Below are 24,989 nucleotides of genomic sequence, written 5' to 3'. Positions count from 1 at the left end.
AGAGAGAAAGAGAGAGAGAGAGAGAGAGGGAGAGAGAGGGAGAAAGAGAGAGAGCTAGGGAGAGAGAGAGAGAGAGAGAGAGAGAGAGCTATAGAGAGAGAGAGAGAGAGAGAGAGAGAGCTAGGGAGAGAGAGAGCTAGGGAGAGAGAGAGAGGGAGAGAGAGAGAGAGCGAGAGAGAGAGAGAGAGAGAGAGAGAGAGAGAGAGAGAGAGAGAGAGAGAGAGGGAGAGAGGAGAGAGGAGAGCTAGGGAGAGAGAGAGAGAGAGAGGGAGAGAGAGAGAGAGCTAGGGAGAGGGAGAGAGAGAGAGAGAGAGAGAGAGAGAGAGAGAGAGAGAGAGAGAGGAAGTGGGCAGTACATAGATGGATGGTGTTACTGACTGATTCAGTACAGAGATGGATGGTGTTACTGACTGTCTTACTGACTGATTCAGATGGTATTAGGTCATCTGTACAGAGATCTGAACAGGTCCACAAGTATGTTAATAAATTAAACTATAATCCTAGTTATCTTCTATGGGCTACGTGGGACGCTAGCGTCCCACCTGCGGGACACAGCCAGTGAAATATCAGGGTGGTAAATTCAAAAACAACAAAATGTCATAATTCAACTTTCTCAAACATACAACTATTTTACACCATTTTAAAGATACACTTCTCCTTGATGTAACCACATTGTCCGATTTCAAAAAGGCTTTACAGCGAAAGCAAAACATTAGATTATGTTAGGAGAGTACATAGACAAAAATAATCACACAGCCATTTTCCAAGCTAGGGTATTTTACCAATGTTTTCTAATTTTAATTATTTAATTTCTGGTGCTGACTTGACTGCCGGTTATTGAAGGGAAACGATTTCCTGAACATCAACGCCATAGTAAAACGCTGTTTTTGGATATAAATATGAACTTGATAGAACTGAAAATGCATGCATTGTCTAACATAATGTCCTAGGAGTGTCATCTGATGGAGATTGTAAAAGGTTAGTGCATCATTTTAGCTGGTTTTATGGTTTTGGTGACCCTGTCTTTGAATTGACAAAACATTACACACAGCTATTGTCAATGTACTCTCCTAACATAATCTAACTTTATGCTTTCGCCGTAAAACCTTTTTGAAATCGGACAATGTGGTTAGATTAAGGAGATGTTTATCTTTCAAAGGGTGTAAGATAGTTGTATGTTTTAAATTTTATAAATAAATTTTGACATTTATTTGGTTTCAAATTTGCCGCTCTTGAAATGCACCTGCTGTTGATAGGGTGCACCACGGGTGGCACGCTAGCGTCCCACATAGCCCCAAGAGGTTTTTAACATGCTCCTTCTCTCCCTCCCTCCTCTCCAGGTTCAGCCAAAGAGTGTGATCCCAGCCAGCCTCCTCCTCAGCCACAGCCCTGTGTCTCTCCTCAATGAGCAGCCAGCCAGCCTCCTCCTCAGCCACAGCCTCCAGAGAGCTACCGCTGTAGTCAGCCCTAAGAGCCACGCCCACAGCTTTAACCAAACCCACAGCTCTAGCCACACCCTCACCCAGAGCCACACCCTCACCCAGAGCCACACCCTCACCCAGAGCCACACCCTCGGCCCGGCCCTGCCTACAGCCAACAGCACGTTCAGCCCAGAACGCCTCTCCATAGGTCAGGAAGACACAGCCACCTGCATAACCTCCTCACCCCCTCCCCTGGCCCAGACCCTGGCCCCTCCCCTGGCCTCTCCCCTGGCCCAGACCCTGGCCTCTCCCCTGGCCCAGACCCTGGCCTCTCCCCTGGCCCAGACCCTGGCCTCTCCCCTGGCCTCTCCCCTGGCCCAGACCCTGGCCTCTCCCCTGGCCCAGACCCTGGCCTCTCCCCTGGCCCAGACCCTGGCCTCTCCCCTGGCCTCTCCCCTGGCCCAGACCCTGGCCTCTCCCCTGGCCCAGACCCTGGCCTCTCCCTTGGCCTCTCCCCTGGCCCAGACCCTGGCCTCTCCCCTGGCCCAGACCCAGTCTCTCTCCCTGGCCCAGACCCTGGCCTCTCCCCTGGCCCAGACCCTGGCCTCTCCCCTGGCCCAGACCCTGGCCTCTCCCCTGGCCCAGACCCAGTCTCTCTCCCTGGCCCAGACCCAGTCTCTCTCCCTGGCCCAGACCCAGTCTCTCTCCCTGGCCCAGACCCAGTCTCTCTCCCTGGCCCAGACCCTGGCCTCTCCCCTGGCCCAGACCCAGTCTCTCTCCCCGGCCCAGACCCAGTCTCTCTCCCCGGCCCAGACCCAGTCCTCTCTCCCCGGCCCAGACCCAGTCTCTCTCCCTGGCCCTAGCCTGGCCTGGAGGCCTCTCCACCATCTCTCCCACCTCTACCAGCAGCAACAGCAGCAGCCCAACAGCCACGTCAGCCTCAGTAGCCCCCGGTGTGACCTTCTCCATCATCTCTGCCTCGCCGCCCGCCGATACCGGGAATAACAGGGTGTGGACCATCAGTGAGGCAGTCAAGGTCCGGCCACTGATCTTCAGCACTGACAATAAGGTTAAAGACTGTCCTTGTCCTACACATCCTTCTGTCAGTCCTACCAGCACTACTGACTGTCTCTGTCAGGATTGTCTCTACAATTACACACTTCATGCTGATCTTTCTCTCCTGTAAGGCTTCACATTACAGGCATCATTACAGGCCTCATTACAGGCCTCATTACAGGTATCATTACAGGTATCATTACAGGCATCATTACAGGTATCATTACAGGCATCATTACAGGTATCATTACAGGCCTCATTACAGGCATCATTACAGGCCTCATTACAGGCCTCATTACAGGCATCATTACAGGCCTCATTACAGGTATCATTACAGGCATCATTACAGGTATCATTACAGGTATCATTACAGGCATCATTACAGGTATCATTACAGGCCTCATTACAGGCCTCATTACAGGCCTCATTACAGGCCTCATTACAGGCCTCATTACAGGTATCAATACAGGTAGCATTACAGGCATCACTACAGGTATCACTACAGGTATCAATACAGGCATCATTACAGGTATCATTACAGGCCTCATTACAGGCCTCATTACAGGCCTCATTACAGGCATCATTACAGGCATCATTACAGGCAGCATTACAGGTATCAATACAGGCATCATTACAGGCATCATTACAGGTATCAATACAGGCATCAATACAGGTATCAATACAGGCATCATTACAGGCATCAATACAGGCATCATTACAGGCATCACTACAGGCATCATTACAGGCATCATTACAGGCATCATTACAGGCATCAATACAGGCATCAATACAGGCATCATTACAGGCATCAATACAGGCATCATTACAGGCATCATTACAGGCATCATTACAGGCATCAATACAGGCATCATTACAGGCATCACTACAGGCATCACTACAGGCATCATTACAGGCATCAATACAGGCATCAATACAGGCATCATTACAGGCATCAATACAGGCATCATTACAGGCATCATTACAGGCATCATTACAGGCATCAATACCTGTAACATGTCCCCTCTCCACCTGTACGGTATTCATATGGGTGTCACGCTGTAACATGTCCCCTCTCCACCTGTATGGTATTCATATGGGTGTCACACTGTAACATGTCCCCTCTCCACCTGTATGGTATTCATATGGGTGTCACACTGTAACATGTCCCCTCTCCACCTGTATGGTATTCATATGGGTGTCACACTCTAACATGTCCCCTCTCCACCTGTATGGTATTCATATGGGTGTCACACTGTAACATGTCCCCTCTCCACCTGTATGGTATTCATATGGGTGTCACACTCTAACCTGTCCCCTCTCCCCTACAGAAAATGTCCTTCATGGTGGCTCTTGGCCTGGTCACTACAGAGACCCTGGAAGGTGAGTTCTTCCTCTGACACTAAATTGAATTAAACTCATCAGAATGTAATAAAGGGCACATCTTTGCTGTCTTGTTGCAGGTGGTAACAATGAGATGAAACTTGAATGGACAGAGAAACTAGTCACTGTTACTCGTTACTTGTCTACCTGTCTGTCTGTACTGGCTGTGTCTACCTGTCTGTCTGTCCCATCTAGCTGTACTGTCTGTCTGTCTGTCTGTCTGTCTGTCTGTCTGTCTGTCTGTCTGTCTGTCTGTCTGTCTGTCTGTCTGTCTGTCTGTCTGTCTGTCTGTCTGTCTGTCTGTCTGTCTGTCTGTCTGCCCCATCTAGCTGTACTGTCTGTTTCTACCTGTCTGTCTCATCTACCTGTACCTGCTGTGTGTATCTAAGCCTCTGTCCCATAAGCCTTTGTTCCTCTACCTGTCTGTCTGTCCCATCTACCTGTACCTGCTGTGTGTATCTAAGCCTCTGTCCCATAAGCCTTTGTTCCTCTACCACGACAGAGATCCAGATCAAGAGACAGGAGAGGAAGAGACGAAGCACAGCCAACCCAGCCTACAGCGGCCTGGTCCAACCAGAGGTAACAGACAATGGACCCCTTTTTGTTGTTGTTGTTGTCTGGATTCAAAATAGCTTCAATAGTTGACAAATGTTATCTGAAAGTAGGTCAGAGCTGTTCGGGAGAGATATGCGTGTTTTGAAATGTGTAAGAGATGTTAGAGATACAGTATGTTACGTTTATGTTAATTAGTTAATTAATTAATTAATTAATTAACGGGGCGTCATATAGAGGACACCAAGGCGCAAGCGTGTTGAGTGGTCATCGTTAATTTTTTTAAATAAAAAACGAACTCTAGACAAAAATAAACAAAAAAATGACAGCCAACAGTTCTGTCAGGTAAATGCAACGAAAAACAGGGCTGCCTAAGTATGGCTTCCAATCGGAGACAACGATAGACAGCTGCCTCTGATTGGAAACCATACCCGGCCAAAACATAGAAACAAAACAACATAGAATGCCCACCCACCTATCACACCCTGACCTAACTAAACAGAGAAAACCCAGCTCTCTTAGGTCAGAGCGTGACAGTAGAGTAGTACTAGTCGGCGTGATTCAGAGTTTAAATAAGGGTCGATGTCCACGTCCCGTGCTGAAATCTTAATTAGCAGAATAAAATATTAAAAAATCCCCACATAAATCTGTCAGTTTTAAGCTAGATATAGCTGTGGTAGAGGTGAGACTCTCACGGACACGTACACGTCCGTTGTTTTGCTGTAAGACGCCCACAGGCCTCACTATACTCGTCTGAAGGTCCCCTGTACCAGTCCCCCAAAAAATCGTTACAAAAATAAAGGGGTTAAATACATGTAAAAAATTAAAATAAAAATAAAACGATATCTCTCTCAGATATAGGACAGACACTTCAGAACAAATTTCATTTGATTTGTTGGGGGACTATCTGTTATTCCATGTAGTGAATCTGTTATTCAATGTGTTTGTATGGGCTAATAGCAGTAAGCTAATAGGCTAATAGGTTAATACTTCAAAGGATCTATAAAGAAAAGGCCTTAGTCTCTGATGGTTCAGTTTAGACGGGCCTTAGTCCCTGATGGCTTTAGTCCCTGATGGCCTTAGTCTCTGATGGCCTTAGTCTCTGATGGCCTTAGTCCCTGTTGGCCTTAGTCCGCCTTAGTCTCTGATGGTTCAGTTTAGACGGGCCTTAGTCCCTGATGGCCTTAGTCTCTGATGGGTTCAGTTTAGACAGGCCTTAGTCTCTGATGGCCTTAGTCTCTGATGGGTTCAGTTTAGACAGGCCTTAGTCTCTGATGGCCTTAGTCTCTGATGGCCTTAGTCCCTGATGGCCTCAGTCCCTGATGGCCTTAGTCCCTGATGGGTTCAGTTTAGACAGGCCTTAGTCTCTGATGGCCTTAGTCTCTGATGGCCTTAGTCCCTGATGGCCTTAGTCCCTGATGGCCTTAGTCCCTGATGGCCTTAGTCTCTGATGGCCTTAGTCTCTGATGGCCTTAGTCCCTGATGGCCTTAGTCTCTGATGGCCTTAGTCTCTGATGGCCTTAGTCCCTGATGGCCTTAGTCCCTGATGGGTTCAGTTTAGACAGGCCTTAGTCTCTGATGGCCTTAGTCTCTGATGACCTTAGTCCCTGATGGCCTTAGTCTCTGATGGCCTTAGTCCCTGATGGCCTTAGTCCCTGATGGGTTCAGTTTAGACAGGCCTTAGTCTCTGATGGCCTTAGTCTCTGATGGCCTTAGTCTCTGATGGCCTTAGTCCCTGATGGCCTTAGTCCCTGATGGCCTTAGTCTCTGATGGCCTTAGTCTCTGATGGCCTTAGTCTCTGATGGCCTTAGTCCCTGATGGCCTTAGTCTCTGATGGCCTTAGTCCCTGATGGCCTTAGTCTCTGATGGCCTTAGTCTCTGATGGTTCAGTTTAGACAGGCCTTAGTCTCTGATGGCCTTAGTCTCCTGATGGCCTTAGTCCCTGATGGCCTTAGTCCCTGATGGCCTTAGTCCCTGATGGCCTTAGTCCCTGATGGGTTCAGTTTAGACAGGCCTTAGTCTCTGATGGCCTTAGTCCCTGATGGCCTTAGTCCCTGATGGCCTTAGTCCCTGATGGCCTTAGTCCCTGATGGCCTTAGTCTCTGATGGCCTTAGTCTCTGATGGCCTTAGTCTCTGATGGCCTTAGTCTCTGATGGCCTTAGTCTCTGATGGCCTTAGTCTCTGATGGCCTTAGTCCCTGATGGGTTCAGTTTAGACAGGCCTTAGTCTCTGATGGCCTTAGTCCCTGATGGCCTTAGTCTCTGATGGCCTTAGTCTCTGATGGCCTTAGTCTCTGATGGCCTTAGTCTCTGATGGCCTTAGTCTCTGATGGCCTTAGTCCCTGATGGGTTCAGTTTAGACAGGCCTTAGTCTCTGATGGCCTTAGTCTCTGATGGCCTTAGTCTCTGATGGCCTTAGTCTCTGATGACCTTAGTCCCTGATGGCCTTAGTCCCTGATGGCCTTAGTCCCTGATGGCCTTAGTCTCTGATGGCCTTAGTCTCTGATGGCCTCAGTCCCTGATGGCCTTAGTCCCTGATGGCCTCAGTCCCTGATGGGTTCAGTTTAGACAGGCCTTAGTCCCTGATGGCCTTAGTCCCTGATGGGTTCAGTTTAGACAGGCCTTAGTCCCTGATGGCCTTAGTCCCTGATGGCCTTAGTCCCTGATGGGTTCAGTTTAGACAGGCCTTAGTCCCTGATGGCCTTAGTCCCTGATGGCCTTAGTCCCTAATGGCCTTAGTCCCTGATGGGTTCAGTTTAGACAGGCCTTAGTCCCTGATGGCCTTAGTCCCTGATGGGTTCAGTTTAGACAGGCCTTAGTCCCTGATGGCCTTAGTCTCTGATGGCCTCAGTCCCTGATGGCCTCAGTCCCTGATGGGTTCAGTTTAGACAGGCCTTAGTCCCTGATGGCCTTAGTCTCTGATGGCCTCAGTCCCTGATGGCCTTAGTCCCTGATGGCCTTAGTCCCTAATGGCCTTAGTCCCTGATGGGTTCAGTTTAGACAGGCCTTAGTCCCTGATGGCCTTAGTCCCTGATGGCCTTAGTCCCTGATGGCCTTAGTCCCTGATGGCCTTAGTCCCTGATGGGTTCAGTTTAGACAGGCCTTAGTCCCTGATGGCCTTAGTCTCTGATGGCCTCAGTCCCTGATGGCCTTAGTCCCTGATGGCCTTAGTCTCTGATGGCCTTAGTCCCTGATGGGTTCAGTTTAGACAGGCCTTAGTCTCTGATGGCCTTAGTCCCTGTTGGCCTTAGTCCCTGATGGCCTTAGTCCCTGATGGGTTCAGTTTAGACAGGCCTTAGTCCCTGATGACCTTAGTCTCTGATGACCTTAGTCTCTGATGGCCTTAGTCCCTGATGGCCTTAGTCCCTGATGGGTTAAGTGATGTTTAGCTGCACTTTGTTTCATGTCTGTTGGAGCTGGTGCCTTGTGCTTTCCACATAACGTCGTACATGATGTTCAGTAACACTGCCCAAAACGTGTGCTACAGTGATTCTACTAAAGTTATTTTCCGCGTAACTTGGAAGAATTCAGTAAATGCTGTTGAGAGTCGATTTTGCAGAGCTAAAAACGTGTCTTCTCAGAATTCCTGTTTGTGTTAGAGGTGAAGGAAGTAAACATTTTCTCTGTCTCTCTCCTCACTTCCTACCTTCCAGCGTAAACGCCTTGCATCAAATTACCTGGACAACCCACTCTTCCTATCTGTGAGAGGTAAAACCCATTTATATACTGACCCATCAACACAACTAGACAGGACTGGTAAAACCCATTTATATACTGACCCATCAACACAACTAGACAGGACTGGTAAAACACATTTATATACTGACCCATCAACACAACTAGACAGGACTGGTAAAACACATTTATATACTGACCCATCAACACAACTAGACAGGACTGGTAAAACACATTTATATACTGACCCATCAACACAACTAGACAGGACTGGTAAAGCACATTTATATACTGACCCATCAACGCAACTAGACAGGACTGGTAAAACACATTTATACTTCCCCATTAACACAACTAGACAGGACTGGTAAAACACATTTATACTTCCCCATCAAAACAACTAGACAGGACTGGTAAAACACATTTATACTGACCCATCAACACAACTAGACAGGACTGGTAAAACACATTTATACTTCCCCCATCAACACAACTAGACAGGACTGGTAAAACACATTTATACTGACCCATCAACACAACTAGACAGGACTGGTAAAACACATTTATACTCCCCCATCAACACAACGAGACAGGACTGGTAAAACACATTTATACTGACCCATCAACACAACTAGACAGGACTGGTAAAACACATTTATACTGACCCATCAACACAACTAGACAGGACTGGTAAAGCACATTTATACGTCACCCACACAACTAGACAGGACTGGTAAAACACATTCATACTCCCCCATGAACACAACTAGACAGGACTGGTAAAACACATTTATACTGACCCATCAACACAACTAGACAGGACTGGTAAAACACATTTATACTGGCCCATCAACACAACTAGACAGGACTGGTAAAACACATTTATACTGACCCATCAACACAACTAGACAGGACTGGTAAAACACATTTATACTTCCCCCATCAACACAACTAGACAGGACTGGTAAAACACATTTATACTTCCCCCATCAACACAACTAGACAGGACTGGTAAAACACATTTATATACTGACCCATCAACACAACTAGACAGGACTGGTAAAACACATTTATACTTCCCCATCAACACACCTAGACAGGACTGGTAAAATACATTTATACTGACCCATCAACACAACTAGACAGGACTGGTAAAACACATTTATACTTCCCCATCAACACAACTAGACAGGACTGGTAAAACACATTTATACTGACCCATCAACACAACTAGACAGGACTGGTAAAGCACATTTATACGTCACCCACACAACTAGACAGGACTGGTAAAGCACATTTATACGTCCCCCATCAACACAACTAGACAGGACTGGTAAAACACATTTATACTTCCCCATCAACAGAACTAGACAGGACTGGTAAAGCACATTTATACGTCCCCCATCAACACAACTAGACAGGACTGGTAAAGCACATTTATACGTCCCCCATCAACACAACTAGACAGGACTGGTAAAACATTTATACTGACCCATCAAGACAACTAGACAGGACTGGTAAAACACATTTATACTGACCCATCAACACATCTAGACAGGACTGGTAAAACACAATTATACTTCCCCATCAACACAACTAGACAGGACTGGTAAAACACATTTATACTGACCCATCAACACAACTAGACAGGACTGGTAAAGCACATTTATACGTCCCCCATCAACACAACTAGACAGGACTGGTAAAGCACATTTATACGTCCCCCATCAACACAACTAGACAGGACTGGTAAAACATTTATACTGACCCATCAAGACAACTAGACAGGACTGGTAAAACACATTTATACTGACCCATCAACACATCTAGACAGGACTGGTAAAACACAATTATACTTCCCCATCAACACAACTAGACAGGACTGGTAAAACACATATATACTGACCCATCAACACAACTAGACAGGACTGGTAAAACACATTTATACATCCCCCATCAACACAACTAGACAGGACTGGTAAAACACATTTATACTGACCCATCAACACAACTAGACAGGACTGGTAAAACACATTTATACTTTCCCATCAACAGAACTAGACAGGACTGGTAAAACACATTTATGCAACCCCCATCAACACATCTAGACAGGACTGGTAAAACACATTTATACTGACCCATCAACACAACTAGACAGGACTGGTAAAACACATTTATACTTCCCCATCAACACAACTAGACAGGACTGGTAAAACACATTTATGCAACCCCCATCAACACAACTAGACAGGACTGGTAAAACACATTTATACTGACCCATCAACACAACTAGACAGGACTGGTAAAACACATTTATACTGACCCATCAACACAACTAGACAGGACTGGTAAAGCACATTTATACTCCCCCATCAACACAACTAGACAGGACTCAATTACACTGTATCCTACTAGACTAGAGCATGGACTGTAATTACACTGTATCCTTCTAGACTAGAGCATGGACTGTAATCACACTGTATTGTACTAGACTAGAGCATGGACTGTAATTACACTGTATTGTACTAGACTAGAGCATGGACTGTAATTACACTGTATTGTACTAGACTAGAGCATGGACTGTAATTACACTGTATCCTACTAGACTAGAGCATGGACTGTAATTACACTGCATCCTACTAGACTAGAGCATGGACTGTAATCACACTGTATCCTACTAGACTAGAGCATGGACTGTAATTACACTGTATCCTACTAGACTAGAGCATGGACTGTAATTACACTGCATCCTACTAGACTAGAGCATGGACTGTAATTACACTGCATCCTTCTAGACTAGAGCATGGACTGTAATTACACTGCATCCTTCTAGACTAGAGCATGGACTGTAATTACACTGTATCCTTCTAGACTAGAGCATGGACTGTAATTACACTGTATTGTACTAGACTAGAGCATGGACTGTAATTACACTGTATCCTACTAGACTAGAGCATGGACTGTAATTACACTGCATCCTTCTAGACTAGAGCATGGACTGTAATTACACTGTATCCTTCTAGACTAGAGCATGGACTGTAATTACACTGTATCCTACTAGACTAGAGCATGGACTGTAATTACACTGCATCCTACTAGACTAGAGCATGGACTGTAATTACACTGTATCCTACTAGACTAGAGCATGGACTGTAATTACACTGTATCCTTCTAGACTAGAGCATGGACTGTAATTACACTGTATCCTACTAGACTAGAGCATGGACTGTAATCACACTGTATTGTACTAGACTAGAGCATGGACTGTAATTACACTGTATTGTACTAGACTAGAGCATGGACTGTAATTACACTGTATTGTACTAGACTAGAGCATGGACTGTAATTACACTGTATCCTACTAGACTAGAGCATGGACTGTAATTACACTGCATCCTACTAGACTAGAGCATGGACTGTAATCACACTGTATCCTACTAGACTAGAGCATGGACTGTAATTACACTGTATCCTACTAGACTAGAGCATGGACTGTAATTACACTGCATCCTACTAGACTAGAGCATGGACTGTAATTACACTGCATCCTTCTAGACTAGAGCATGGACTGTAATTACACTGCATCCTTCTAGACTAGAGCATGGACTGTAATTACACTGTATCCTTCTAGACTAGAGCATGGACTGTAATTACACTGTATTGTACTAGACTAGAGCATGGACTGTAATTACACTGTATCCTACTAGACTAGAGCATGGACTGTAATTACACTGCATCCTTCTAGACTAGAGCATGGACTGTAATTACACTGTATCCTTCTAGACTAGAGCATGGACTGTAATCACACTGCATCCTACTAGACTAGAGCATGGACTGTAATTACACTGCATCCTACTAGACTAGAGCATGGACTGTAATTACACTGTATTGTACTAGACTAGAGCATGGACTGTAATTACACTGCATCCTTCTAGACTAGAGCATGGACTGTGTTGACCTGAGCTGCGTTCCCCAGAACAGAGATGTTGCAGGTCTGTTGCTTAATGTTTCCCGGTCTAAAACCCTACTGCTGCCGCACCCCTCCCCCTCTCTGGCCCAAACCGCTGCTCAACCCCCATATGTCTTCACCTGTTGTCAGCGACTAACCTGTTATCTGCTTCCTGTGTTACGCACGCAAGCCACTGGGGACTACAGATGGAAGGTACGTACTGGAGCATGACGTGATTACAGCTAGGACTGTAGATGGTGGTGTTGTAGTGATGTATACTGTAGATAGTGGTGTTGTAGTGTGGTATACTGTAGATGGTGGTGTTGTATACTGTAGATAGTGGTGTTGTAGTGTGGTATACTGTAGATAGTGGTGTTGTATACTGTAGATAGTGGTGTTGTATACTGTAGATAGTGGTGTTGTAGTGTGGTATACTGTAGATAGTGGTGTTGTAGTGTGGTATACTGTAGATAGTGGTGTTGTAGTGTGGTATACTGTAGATAGTGGTGTTGTAGTGTGGTATACTGTAGATAGTGGTGTTGTAGTGTGGTATACTGTAGATAGTAGTGTGGTATACTGTAGATAGTGGTGTTGTAGTGTGGTATACTGTAGATAGTGGTGTTGTATACTGTAGATAGTGGTGTTGTAGTGTGGTATACTGTAGATAGTGGTGTTGTATACTGTAGATAGTGGTGTGGTAGTGTTGTATACTGTAGATAGTGGTGTTGTAGTGTGGTATACTGTAGATAGTGGTGTTGTAGTGTGGTATACTGTAGATAGTGGTATTGTAGTGTGGTATACTGTAGATAGTGGTGTTGTAGTGTGGTATACTGTAGATTGTGGTGTTGTAGTGTTGTATACTGTAGATAGTGGTGTTGTAGTGTGGTATACTGTAGATAGTGGTGTTGTATACTGTAGATAGTGGTGTTGTATATTGTAGATAGTGGTGTTGTAGTGTGGTATACTGTAGATAGTGGTGTTGTATACTGTAGATAGTGGTGTTGTAGTGTGGTATACTGTAGATAGTGGTGTTGTATACTGTAGATAGTGGTGTTGTAGTGTGGTATACTGTAGATAGTGGTGTTGTAGTGTGGTATACTGTAGATAGTGGTGTGGTATACTGTAGATAGTGGTGTTGTAGTGTGGTATACTGTAGATAGTGGTGTGGTATATTGTAGATAGTGGTGTTGTAGTGTGGTATACTGTAGATAGTGGTGTGGTATACTGTAGATAGTGGTGTTGTAGTGTGGTATACTGTAGATAGTGGTGTTGTAGTGTTGTATACTGTAGATAGTGGTGTTGTATACTGTAGATAGTGGTGTGGTATACTGTAGATAGTGGTGTTGTAATGTGGTATACTGTAGATAGTGGTGTTGTAGTGTGGTATACTGTAGATAGTGGTGTTGTAGTGTTGTATACTGTAGATAGTGGTGTTGTATACTGTAGATAGTGGTGTTGTAGTGTGGTATATTGTAGATAGTGGTGTGGTATACTGTAGATAGTGGTGTTGTAGTGTGGTATACTGTAGATAGTGGTGTTGTAGTGTGGTATACTGTAGATAGTGGTGTTGTATACTGTAGATAGTGGTGATGTATACTGTAGATAGTGGTGTTGTAGTGTTGTATACTGTAGATAGTGGTGTTGTATACTGTAGATAGTGGTGTTGTAGTGTGGTATACTGTAGATAGTGGTGTTGTAGTGTGGTATACTGTAGATAGTGGTGTTGTATACTGTAGATAGTGGTGTTGTAGTGTGGTATACTGTAGATAGTGGTGTTGTAGTGTGGTATACTGTAGATAGTGGTGTTGTAGTGTGGTATACTGTAGATAGTGGTGTTGTAGTGTTGTATACTGTAGATAGTGGTGTTGTATACTGTAGATAGTGGTGTTGTATACTGTAGATAGTGGTGTTGTAGTGTGGTATACTGTAGATAGTGGTGTTGTAGTGTGGTATACTGTAGATAGTGGTGTTGTAGTGTTGTATACTGTAGATAGTGGTGTTGTATACTGTAGATAGTGGTGTTGTATACTGTAGATAGTGGTGTTGTATACTGTAGATAGTGGTGTTGTATACTGTAGATAGTGGTGTTGTAGTGTGGTATACTGTAGATAGTGGTGTTGTATACTGTAGATAGTGGTGTTGTATACTGTAGATAGTGGTGTTGTAGTGTGGTATACTGTAGATAGTGGTGTTGTAGTGTGGTATACTGTAGATAGTGGTGTTGTAGTGTGGTATACTGTAGATAGTGGTGTTGTAGTGTGGTATACTGTAGATAGTGGTGTTGTAGTGTGGTATACTGTAGATAGTGGTGTTGTATACTGTAGATAGTGGTGTTGTAGTGTGGTATACTGTAGATAGTGGTGTTGTATACTGTAGATAGTGGTGTGGTAGTGTTGTATACTGTAGATAGTGGTGTTGTAGTGTGGTATACTGTAGATAGTGGTGTTGTAGTGTGGTATACTGTAGATAGTGGTGTTGTATACTGTAGATAGTGGTGATGTATACTGTAGATAGTGGTGTTGTAGTGTTGTATACTGTAGATAGTGGTGTTGTATACTGTAGATAGTGGTGTTGTAGTGTGGTATACTGTAGATAGTGGTGTTGTAGTGTGGTATACTGTAGATAGTGGTGTTGTATACTGTAGATAGTGGTGTTGTAGTGTGGTATACTGTAGATAGTGGTGTTGTAGTGTGGTATACTGTAGATAGTGGTGTTGTAGTGTGGTATACTGTAGATAGTGGTGTTGTATACTGTAGATAGTGGTGTTGTATACTGTAGATAGTGGTGTTGTAGTGTGGTATACTGTAGATAGTGGTGTTGTAGTGTGGTATACTGTAGATAGTGGTGTTGTAGTGTGGTATACTGTAGATAGTGGTGTTGTAGTGTGGTATACTGTAGATAGTGGTGTTGTAGTGTGGTATACTGTAGATAGTGGTGTTGTATACTGTAGATAGTGGTGTTGTATACTGTAGATAGTGGTGTGGTAGTGTTGTATACTGTAGATAGTGGTGTTGTAGTGTGGTATACTGTAGATAGTGGTGTTGTAGTGTGGTATACTGTAGATAGTGGTATTGTAGTGTGGTATACTGTAGATAGTGGTGTTGTAGTGTGGTATACTGTAGATTGTGGTGTTGTAGTGTTGTATACTGTAGATAGTGGTGTTGTAGTGTGGTATACTGTAGATAGTGGTGTTGTATACTGTAGATAGTGGTGTTGTAGTGTGGTATACTGTAGATAGTGGTGTTGTATACTGTAGATAGTGGTGTTGTAGTGTGGTATACTGTAGATAGTGGTGTTGTAGTGTGGTATACTGTAGATAGTGGTGTGGTATACTGTAGATAGTGGTGTTGTAGTGTGGTATACTGTAGATAGTGGTGTGGTATATTGTAGATAGTGGTGTTGTAGTGTGGTATACTGTAGATAGTGGTGTGGTATACTGTAGATAGTGGTGTTGTAGTGTGGTATACTGTAGATAGTGGTGTTGTAGTGTTGTATACTGTAGATAGTGGTGTTGTATACTGTAGATAGTGGTGTGGTATACTGTAGATAGTGGTGTTGTAATGTGGTATACTGTAGATAGTGGTGTTGTAGTGTGGTATACTGTAGATAGTGGTGTTGTAGTGTTGTATACTGTAGATAGTGGTGTTGTATACTGTAGATAGTGGTGTTGTAGTGTGGTATATTGTAGATAGTGGTGTGGTATACTGTAGATAGTGGTGTTGTAGTGTGGTATACTGTAGATAGTGGTGTTGTAGTGTGGTATACTGTAGATAGTGGTGTTGTATACTGTAGATAGTGGTGATGTATACTGTAGATAGTGGTGTTGTAGTGTTGTATACTGTAGATAGTGGTGTTGTATACTGTAGATAGTGGTGTTGTAGTGTGGTATACTGTAGATAGTGGTGTTGTAGTGTGGTATACTGTAGATAGTGGTGTTGTATACTGTAGATAGTGGTGTTGTAGTGTGGTATACTGTAGATAGTGGTGTTGTATACTGTAGATAGTGGTGTTGTATACTGTAGATAGTGGTGTTGTAGTGTGGTATACTGTAGATAGTGGTGTTGTATACTGTAGATAGTGGTGATGTATACTGTAGATAGTGGTGTTGTAGTGTTGTATACTGTAGATAGTGGTGTTGTATACTGTAGATAGTGGTGTTGTAGTGTGGTATACTGTAGATAGTGGTGTTGTAGTGTGGTATACTGTAGATAGTGGTGTTGTATACTGTAGATAGTGGTGTTGTATACTGTAGATAGTGGTGTTGTAGTGTGGTATACTGTAGATAGTGGTGTTGTAGTGTGGTATACTGTAGATAGTGGTGTTGTATACTGTAGATAGTGGTGTTGTAGTGTGGTATACTGTAGATAGTGGTGTTGTAGTGTGGTATACTGTAGATAGTGGTGTTGTATACTGTAGATAGCGGTGTTGTAGTGTGGTATACTGTAGATAGTGGTGTTGTAGTGTGGTATACTGTAGATAGTGGTGTTGTAGTGTGGTATACTGTAGATAGTGGTGTTGTATACTGTAGATAGTGGTGTTGTATACTGTAGATAGTGGTGTTGTAGTGTGGTATACTGTAGATTGTAGTGTTGTATACTGTAGATAGTGGTGTTGTAGTGTGGTATACTGTAGATAGTGGTGTTGTAGTGTGGTATACTGTAGATAGTGGTGTGGTATACTGTAGATAGTGGTGTTGTAGTGTGGTATATTGTAGATAGTGGTGTTGTATACTGTAGATAGTGGTGTTGTAGTGTGGTATACTGTAGATAGTGGTGTTGTAGTGTGGTATACTGTAGATAGTGGTGTTGTAGTGTGGTATACTGTAGATAGTGGTGTTGTAGTGTTGTATATTGTAGATAGTAGTGTTGTATACTGTAGATAGTGGTGTTGTAGTGTGGTATACTGTAGATAGTGGTGTTGTAGTGTGGTATACTGTAGATAGTAGTGTGGTATACTGTAGATAGTGGTGTTGTAGTGTGGTATACTGTAGATAGTGGTGTGGTATATTGTAGATAGTGGTGTTGTGGTGTTGTAGTGTGGTATACTGTAGATAGTGGTGTTGTATACTGTAGATAGTGGTGTTGTATACTGTAGATAGTGGTGTTGTAATGTGGTATACTGTAGATAGTGGTGTTGTATACTGTAGATAGTGGTGTAGCAAATTTAGCAAATTTAGATAGATATTCTCCTTCCTGCCTCTGGAGTAGTATTTCCAGCAGACATTTGACAGATAATCAGAGAGATGATGGATGATGTAATCAGTGAGATGAGGGGATGATGTAATCAGAGAGATGATGGATGATGTAATCAGAGATATGAGGGGACGATGTAATCAGTGAGATGAGGGGATGATGTAATCAGAGATGAGGGGACGATGTAATCAGAGAGATGATGTAATCAGAGAGATGAGGGGATGATGTAATCAGAGAGATGATGTAATCAGAGAGATGAGGGGATGATGTAATCAGAGAGATGATGTAATCAGAGAGTTGATGTAATCAGAGAGATGATGTAATCAGAGAGATGAGGAGATGATGTAATCAGAGAGATGATGTAATCAGAGAGATGATGTAATCAGAGAGATGAGGGGATGATGTAATCAGAGAGATGATGTAATCAGAGAGATGAGGGGACGATGTAATCAGAGAGATGATGTAATCAGAGAGATGAGGGGACGATGTAATCAGAAAGATGATGTAATCAGAGAGATGAGGGGATGATGTAATCAGAGAGACGATGTAATCAGAGAGATGAGAGATATCCATTGTGTCACTGGATCAATCAATCAATCATTCAAAAAGTGGATGTTGTTTGGACTTGACATGACCGTGGTATTGAATGGCAGGTGGAATAAGAAGCACTAACAGCTGCGTGTCCTGAGGTACTGACCGTCTGACTGTGTGTCCGTCTGACAGGAAGAGCTGGAGCATGACGACCACTGCTCTGTGTGTAAGGAGGAAGGAGAGCTGCAGCTGTGCCATAACTGCCCCAGAGCCTACCACCCTGACTGCCTGCACCCACCTCTCAGAACACCGCCCCGGGGGGTGTGGGTCTGCACCAAGTGTCAGAAGAAGGTGAGAAGCTAGAGAGGGGAAATACATCTGGTTGGGTTAGAACGAATACTTTGTAATGCTACAGCGATATCTACTGACTATAACAACACTACTGAATGATATCTACTGACTATAACAACACTACTGAATGATATCTACTGACTATAACAACACTACTGAATGATATCTACTGACTATAACAACACTACTGAATGATATCTGACTATAACAACACTACTGAATGATATCTACTGACTATAACAACACTACTGAATGATATCTACTGACTATAACAACACTACTGAATGATATCTACTGACTATAACAACACTACTGAATGATATCTACTGACTATAACAACACTACTGAATGATATCTACTGACTATAACAACACTACTGAATGATATCTACTGACTATAACAACACTACTGAATGATATCTACTGACTATAACAACACTACTGAATGATATCTACTGACTATAACAACACTACTGAATGATATCTACTGACTATAACAACACTACTGAATGATATCTACTGACTATAACAACACTACTGAATGATATCTACTGACTATAACAACACTACTGAATGATATCTACTGACTATAACAACACTACTGAATGATATCTACTGACTATAACAACACTACTGAATGATATCTACTGACTATAACAACACTACTGAATGATATCTACTGACTATAACAACACTACTGAATGATATCTACTGACTATAACAACACTACTGAATGATATCTACTGACTATAACAACACTACTGAATGATATCTACTGACTATAACAACACTACTGAATGATATCTACTGACTATAACAACACTACTGAATGATATCTACTGACTATAACAACACTACTGAATGATATCTACTGACTATAACAACACTACTGAATGATATCTACTGACTATAACAACACTACTGAATGATATCTACTGACTATAACAACACTACTGAATGATATCTACTGACTATAACAACACTACTGAATGATATCTACTGACTATAACAACACTACTGAATGATATCTACTGACTATAACAACACTACTGAATGATATCTACTGACTATAACAACACTACTGAATGATATCTACTGACTATAACAACACTACTGAATGATATCTACTGACTATAACAACACTACTGAATGATATCTACTGACTATAACAACACTACTGAATGATATCTACTGACTATAACAACACTACTGAATGATATCTACTGACTATAACAACACTACTGAATGATATCTACTGACTATAACAACACTACTGAATGATATCTACTGACTATAACAACACTACTGAATGATATCTACTGACTATAACAACACTACTGAATGATATCTGACTATAACAACACTACTGAATGATATCTGACTATAACAACACTACTGAATGATATCTACTGACTATAACAACACTACTGAATGATATCTACTGACTATAACAACACTACTGAATGATATCTACTGACTATAACAACACTACTGAATGATATCTACTGACTATAACAACACTACTGAATGATATCTACTGACTATAACAACACTACTGAATGATATCTACTGACTATAACAACACTACTGAATGATATCTACTGACTATAACAACACTACTGAATGATATCTACTGACTATAACAACACTACTGAATGATATCTACTGACTATAACAACACTACTGAATGATATCTACTGACTATAACAACACTACTGAATGATATCTACTGACTATAACAACACTACTGAATGATATCTACTGACTATAACAACACTACTGAATGATATCTACTGACTATAACAACACTACTGAATGATATCTACTGACTATAACAACACTACTGAATGATATCTACTGACTATAACAACACTACTGAATGATATCTACTGACTATAACAACACTACTGAATGATATCTACTGACTATAACAACACTACTGAATGATATCTACTGACTATAACAACACTACTGAATGATATCTACTGACTATAACAACACTACTGAATGATATCTACTGACTATAACAACACTACTGAATGATATCTACTGACTATAACAACACTACTGAATGATATCTACTGACTATAACAACACTACTGAATGATATCTACTGACTATAACAACACTACTGAATGATATCTACTGACTATAACAACACTACTGAATGATATCTACTGACTATAACAACACTACTGAATGATATCTACTGACTATAACAACACTACTGAATGATATCTACTGACTATAACAACACTACTGAATGATATCTACTGACTATAACAACACTACTGAATGATATCTACTGACTATAACAACACTACTGAATGATATCTACTGACTATAACAACACTACTGAATGATATCTACTGACTATAACAACACTACTGAATGATATCTACTGACTATAACAACACTACTGAATGATATCTACTGACTATAACAACACTACTGAATGATATCTACTGACTATAACAACACTACTGAATGTAGTATATGAAGGGAAGGTAACTGTTTCCATTGTCCTCCATTTTATAAACTTGTATTTTCCTTCGTCCTGAAGGTTCTAAACAAAGGGAATATGTCGTGGCCACAGAACTTCGTCCAGTCCTATGTTACACACAAGACGGGTGAGAATGGACTCCTGTACTTAGCTGGCATGTGGCAGATGGGCCTGCAGTGTGTGTGTTATGCTGTGTTAATACTAGGTATGTGTGTGTGTGTGTGTTTTTTGTTTGTGTGTGTGTGTGTGTGTGTGTGTGTGTGTGTGTGCGTTATGCTGTGTTAATGCTAGGTGTATGTGTGTGTGTGTGTGTGTGTGTGTGTGTTATGTTGTGTTAATGCTAGGTGTGTGTGTGTGATGCTGTGTTAATGCTAGGTGTAGTGTGTGTGTGTGTGTGTGTTATGCTGTGTTAATGCTAGGTGTATTGTGTGTGTGTGTGTGTGTGATGCTGTGTTAGTGCTAGTGTATGTGTGTGTGTGTGTGTGTGTGTGTTAATGCTAGGTGTAGTGTGTGTGTGTGTGTGTGTATGCTGTGTTAATGCTAGGTGTATTGTGTGTGTGTGTGTGTGTGTGTGTGTGTGTGTGTGTGTGTGTGTGTGTGTGTGTGTGTGTGTGTGTGTGTGTATGCTGTGTTAATGCTAGGTGTGTGTGTGTGATGCTGTGTTAATGCTAGGTGTATTGTGTGTTTAGTGAGAGAGGGGGAGAAGAGGAGTTTGCTCAGGAGGAATGTAGAGCTGAAGAAGGAGTGTGCTCACCTGGAGGAGCAGGACCAACAACTCAGCAAGTCCCTCACGGTATTATCTATCTATCTATCTAATAGGGCTTTACCATTCCTAGTCTTGTCCAACATTCATATGATATCGTGATCTCTGCCTCCTCCAACATAGGGAATGGCATCGACAGACCGTGACAGAGAGGTGCTTCCGCACAGCATACAGTCTACCACTCTGATGAGAATCAAATCCTCGAGAGAGAGAGAGAGAGAGGGGACAGGAAAGACTGGTCCCATATCAGTGCTCCTCCATGTTGCATCAAGGTAGAAGTTAAACCCCCCCCCTCCCACAGGTCTAGGATCAGCTCAACCTAACATTAACATTAGGAGAATACAGAATACAAAAACACAAAACATAACTCCAGATCAGAGGGTTTTTAGTGAAGCAGCTTCTATCACCTCAACAGTGTGCCCTTCATCCATTATCCCCCATCAAGAGGTGTCCCAGACTACATTACCCAGAATCCTCCGGGAGAAACTGTGTTGTGTTTTAATATCAAATCTATTTTAATACACTCAGACACAAACCTTTAAACAAATGATTAAAAACATAAATCTTTAAAAAAAAATTATTTTATATATTCTTTTTTTTAAATCACACGATGAACAAAAATAAATAAATAAGGAAAATAAACATTGGAACTTTTTTTTCTTCTTCTATTGTTTGCCAATTATGCATAGTAATGAGCTTGCGATGTTCGATGTGTTTGTTTTGCCACGAGGAGGACGGAGAAGGTAAAAGCAGGAGAGATGAGCTACACTTTTTTTTCCGTTTTACATTGGAAATGTCTTTCGGCTTGTTAATAAAGTAGTGTTTTTTTCTTATTCTTCTCCTCCCTTTGGCATTGATGACAAGGGGGCGGTCCAGTGGATAGCGTGTACAGGAAAGTGTTTTGTAATATTGCCAGTGTAGATGACGTTTCTTGATGGTGATGCATTTAAAGTTGATTGATGGACGTTGGTAAATGGTTAAGAGTAGTCTCGCTTTTTTTTTTTCTACCAAGTCTCTTATGAAAAATTGAAATCGTTAAATAAATAAAATTCAAGAACAAAAACACTGTGTGAAAACGTGATACTTTGATGTGTGTTGTGATGGTGAGAAAACATCTATATTCTTCAATCTCATTATTTAAAATCATACAGATGTACATATATTTTATTGTGCCTTGGGTTGTAGATTATAGATTTAACTCAAAATGTTTACAAATACGCAGACCTACTTTTATGTTAAATACTTTTATCAAAGAATGAACTAGGCTTTGTCCTACAGTAGACCCTAGGACACATGGACAGTAGACCCTAGGACACATGGACAGTAGACCCTAGGACACGTGGACTCCTACAGTAGACCCTAGGACACATGGACAGTAGACCCTAGGACACGTGGACAGTAGACCCTAGGACACATGGACAGTAGACCCTAGGACACATGGACAGTAGACCCTAGGACACATGGACAGTAGACCCTAGGACACGTGGACAGTAGACCCTAGGACACATGGACAGTAGACCCTAGGACACGTGGACAGTAGACCCTAGGACACGTGGACAGTAGACCCTAGGACACATGGACAGTAGACCCTAGGACACATGGACAGTAGACCCTAGGACACATGGACAGTAGACCCTAGGACACATGGACTCCTACAGTAGACCCTAGGACACATGGACAGTAGACCCTAGGACACATGGACAGTAGACCCTAGGACACATGGACAGTAGACCCTAGGACACGTGGACAGTAGACCCTAGGACACATGGACAGTAGACCCTAGGACACATGGACAGTAGACCCTAGGACACGTGGACAGTAGACCCTAGGACACATGGACAGTAGACCCTAGGACACATGGACAGTAGACCCTAGGACACATGGACAGTAGACCCTAGGACACATAATTTATTTTACATTTTATAAACGATACAAAACATACACATACAAACGACAACATAAACATCACACCTTTACGCTGAAAAGGCCATGCAAGACGGGAAAAATCATTTTTGGCATCGACAGCCATCATTGATAAATCTACACTGAACTAAAATATAAAACGCACCATGTAAAGTGTTGGTCTCATGTTTCATATGCCACCTAACAGGTGTGGCATATCAAGAAGCTGATTAAACAGCATGATCATTACACAGGTGCACCTTGTGCTGGGGACAATAAAAGGCCCTTGGTGGCGGTGGGGTTATGCTATGGGCCCCATGGTGGAGGTGGGGTTATGGTATGGGCCCCATGGTGGAGGTGGGGTTATGGTATGGGCCCCATGGTGGAGGTGGGGTTATGGTATGGGCCCCATGGTGGAGGTTGGGTTATGGTATGGGCCCCATGGTGGCGGTGGGGTTATGGTATGGGCCCCATGGTGGAGGTGGGGTTATGGTATGGGCCCCATGGTGGCGGTGGGGTTATGGTATGGGCCCCATGGTGGCGGTGGGGTTATGGTATGGGCCCCATGGTGGAGGTGGGGTTATGGTATGGGCCCCATGGTGGAGGTGAGGTTATGGTATGGGCCCCATGGTGGCGGTGGGGTTATGGTATGGGCCCCATGGTGGAGGTGGGGTTATGGTATGGGCCCCATGGTGGAGGTGGGGTTATGGTATTGGCCCCATGGTGGAGGTGGGGTTATGGTATGGGCCCCATGGTGGAGGTGGGGTTATGGTATGGGCCCCATGGTGGAGGTGGGGTTATGGTATGGGCCCCATGGTGGAGGTGGGGTTATGGTATGAGCCCCATGGTGGAGGTGGGGTTATGGTATGGGCCCCATGGTGGAGGTGGGGTTATGGTATGGGCCCCATGGTGGAGGTGGGGTTATGGTATGGGCCCCATGGTGGAGGTGGGGTTATGGTATGGGCCCCATGGTGGAGGTGGGGTTATGGTATGAGCCCCATGGTGGAGGTGGGGTTATGGTATGGGCCCCATGGTGGAGGTGGGGTTATGGTATGGGCCCCATGGTGGAGGTGTGGTTATGGTATGGGCCCCATGGTGGAGGTGGGGTTATGGTATGGGCCCCATGGTGGAGGTGGGGTTATGGTATGGGCCCCATGGTGGAGGTGGGGTTATGGTATGGGCCCCATGGTGGAGGTGGGGTTATGGTATGGGCCCCATGGTGGAGGTGGGGTTATGGTATGGGCCCCATGGTGGAGGTGGGGTTATGGTATGGGCCCCATGGTGGAGGTGGGGTTATGGTATGGACCCCATGGTGGAGGTGGGGTTATGGTATGGGCCCCATGGTGGAGGTGGGGTTATGGTATGGGCCCCATGGTGGAGGTGGGGTTATGGTATGGGCCCCATGGTGGAGGTGGGGTTATGGTATGGGCCCCATGGTGGAGGTGGGGTTATGGTATGGGGCAGGTATGAGCTACGGACAACGAACACAATTGCATTTTATTGATGGCAATTTGAATGCACAGAGATACCGTGACGAGAGCCTGAGGCCCCATTGTCGTGCCGTTCATCCTCCTCCATCACCTCATGTTTCAGCATGATAATGCACAGCCCCCATGTCGCAAGGATCTGTACACAATTCCTGGAAGCTGAAAATCTCCCAGTTCTTCTATGACCTGCATACTCACCAGACATGTCACCTATTGAGCATGTTTGG

The 24,989-nt window shown here is 43.4% G+C and overlaps 1 protein-coding gene across 1 annotated transcript in view; it reads left to right on the top strand.

The window, feature by feature from the left end:
* The window catches only part of LOC106596918 (uncharacterized), a 192,047-nt gene extending 170,367 nt beyond the window's left edge, over positions 1-21,680 (top strand). The window contains exons 5-13 of the mRNA XM_082977244.1: positions 1,341-2,423; positions 3,806-3,857; positions 4,360-4,436; positions 8,064-8,118; positions 12,225-12,247; positions 17,950-18,108; positions 20,671-20,737; positions 21,300-21,403; positions 21,675-21,680. Coding sequence (XP_082833370.1) covers positions 1,341-2,423; positions 3,806-3,857; positions 4,360-4,436; positions 8,064-8,118; positions 12,225-12,247; positions 17,950-18,108; positions 20,671-20,737; positions 21,300-21,403; positions 21,675-21,680 — 1,626 coding nt within the window. The remainder of the gene's footprint in view (positions 1-1,340; positions 2,424-3,805; positions 3,858-4,359; positions 4,437-8,063; positions 8,119-12,224; positions 12,248-17,949; positions 18,109-20,670; positions 20,738-21,299; positions 21,404-21,674) is intronic.
* The last annotated feature ends 3,309 nt before the right edge of the window (positions 21,681-24,989 follow it).

This window comes from Salmo salar, chromosome 07 (assembly GCF_965601325.2).
Source record: "Salmo salar chromosome 07, fSalSal1, whole genome shotgun sequence".
NCBI lineage: Eukaryota > Metazoa > Chordata > Actinopteri > Salmoniformes > Salmonidae > Salmo > Salmo salar.
This window is presented reverse-complemented; position numbering and strand designations above follow the sequence as displayed.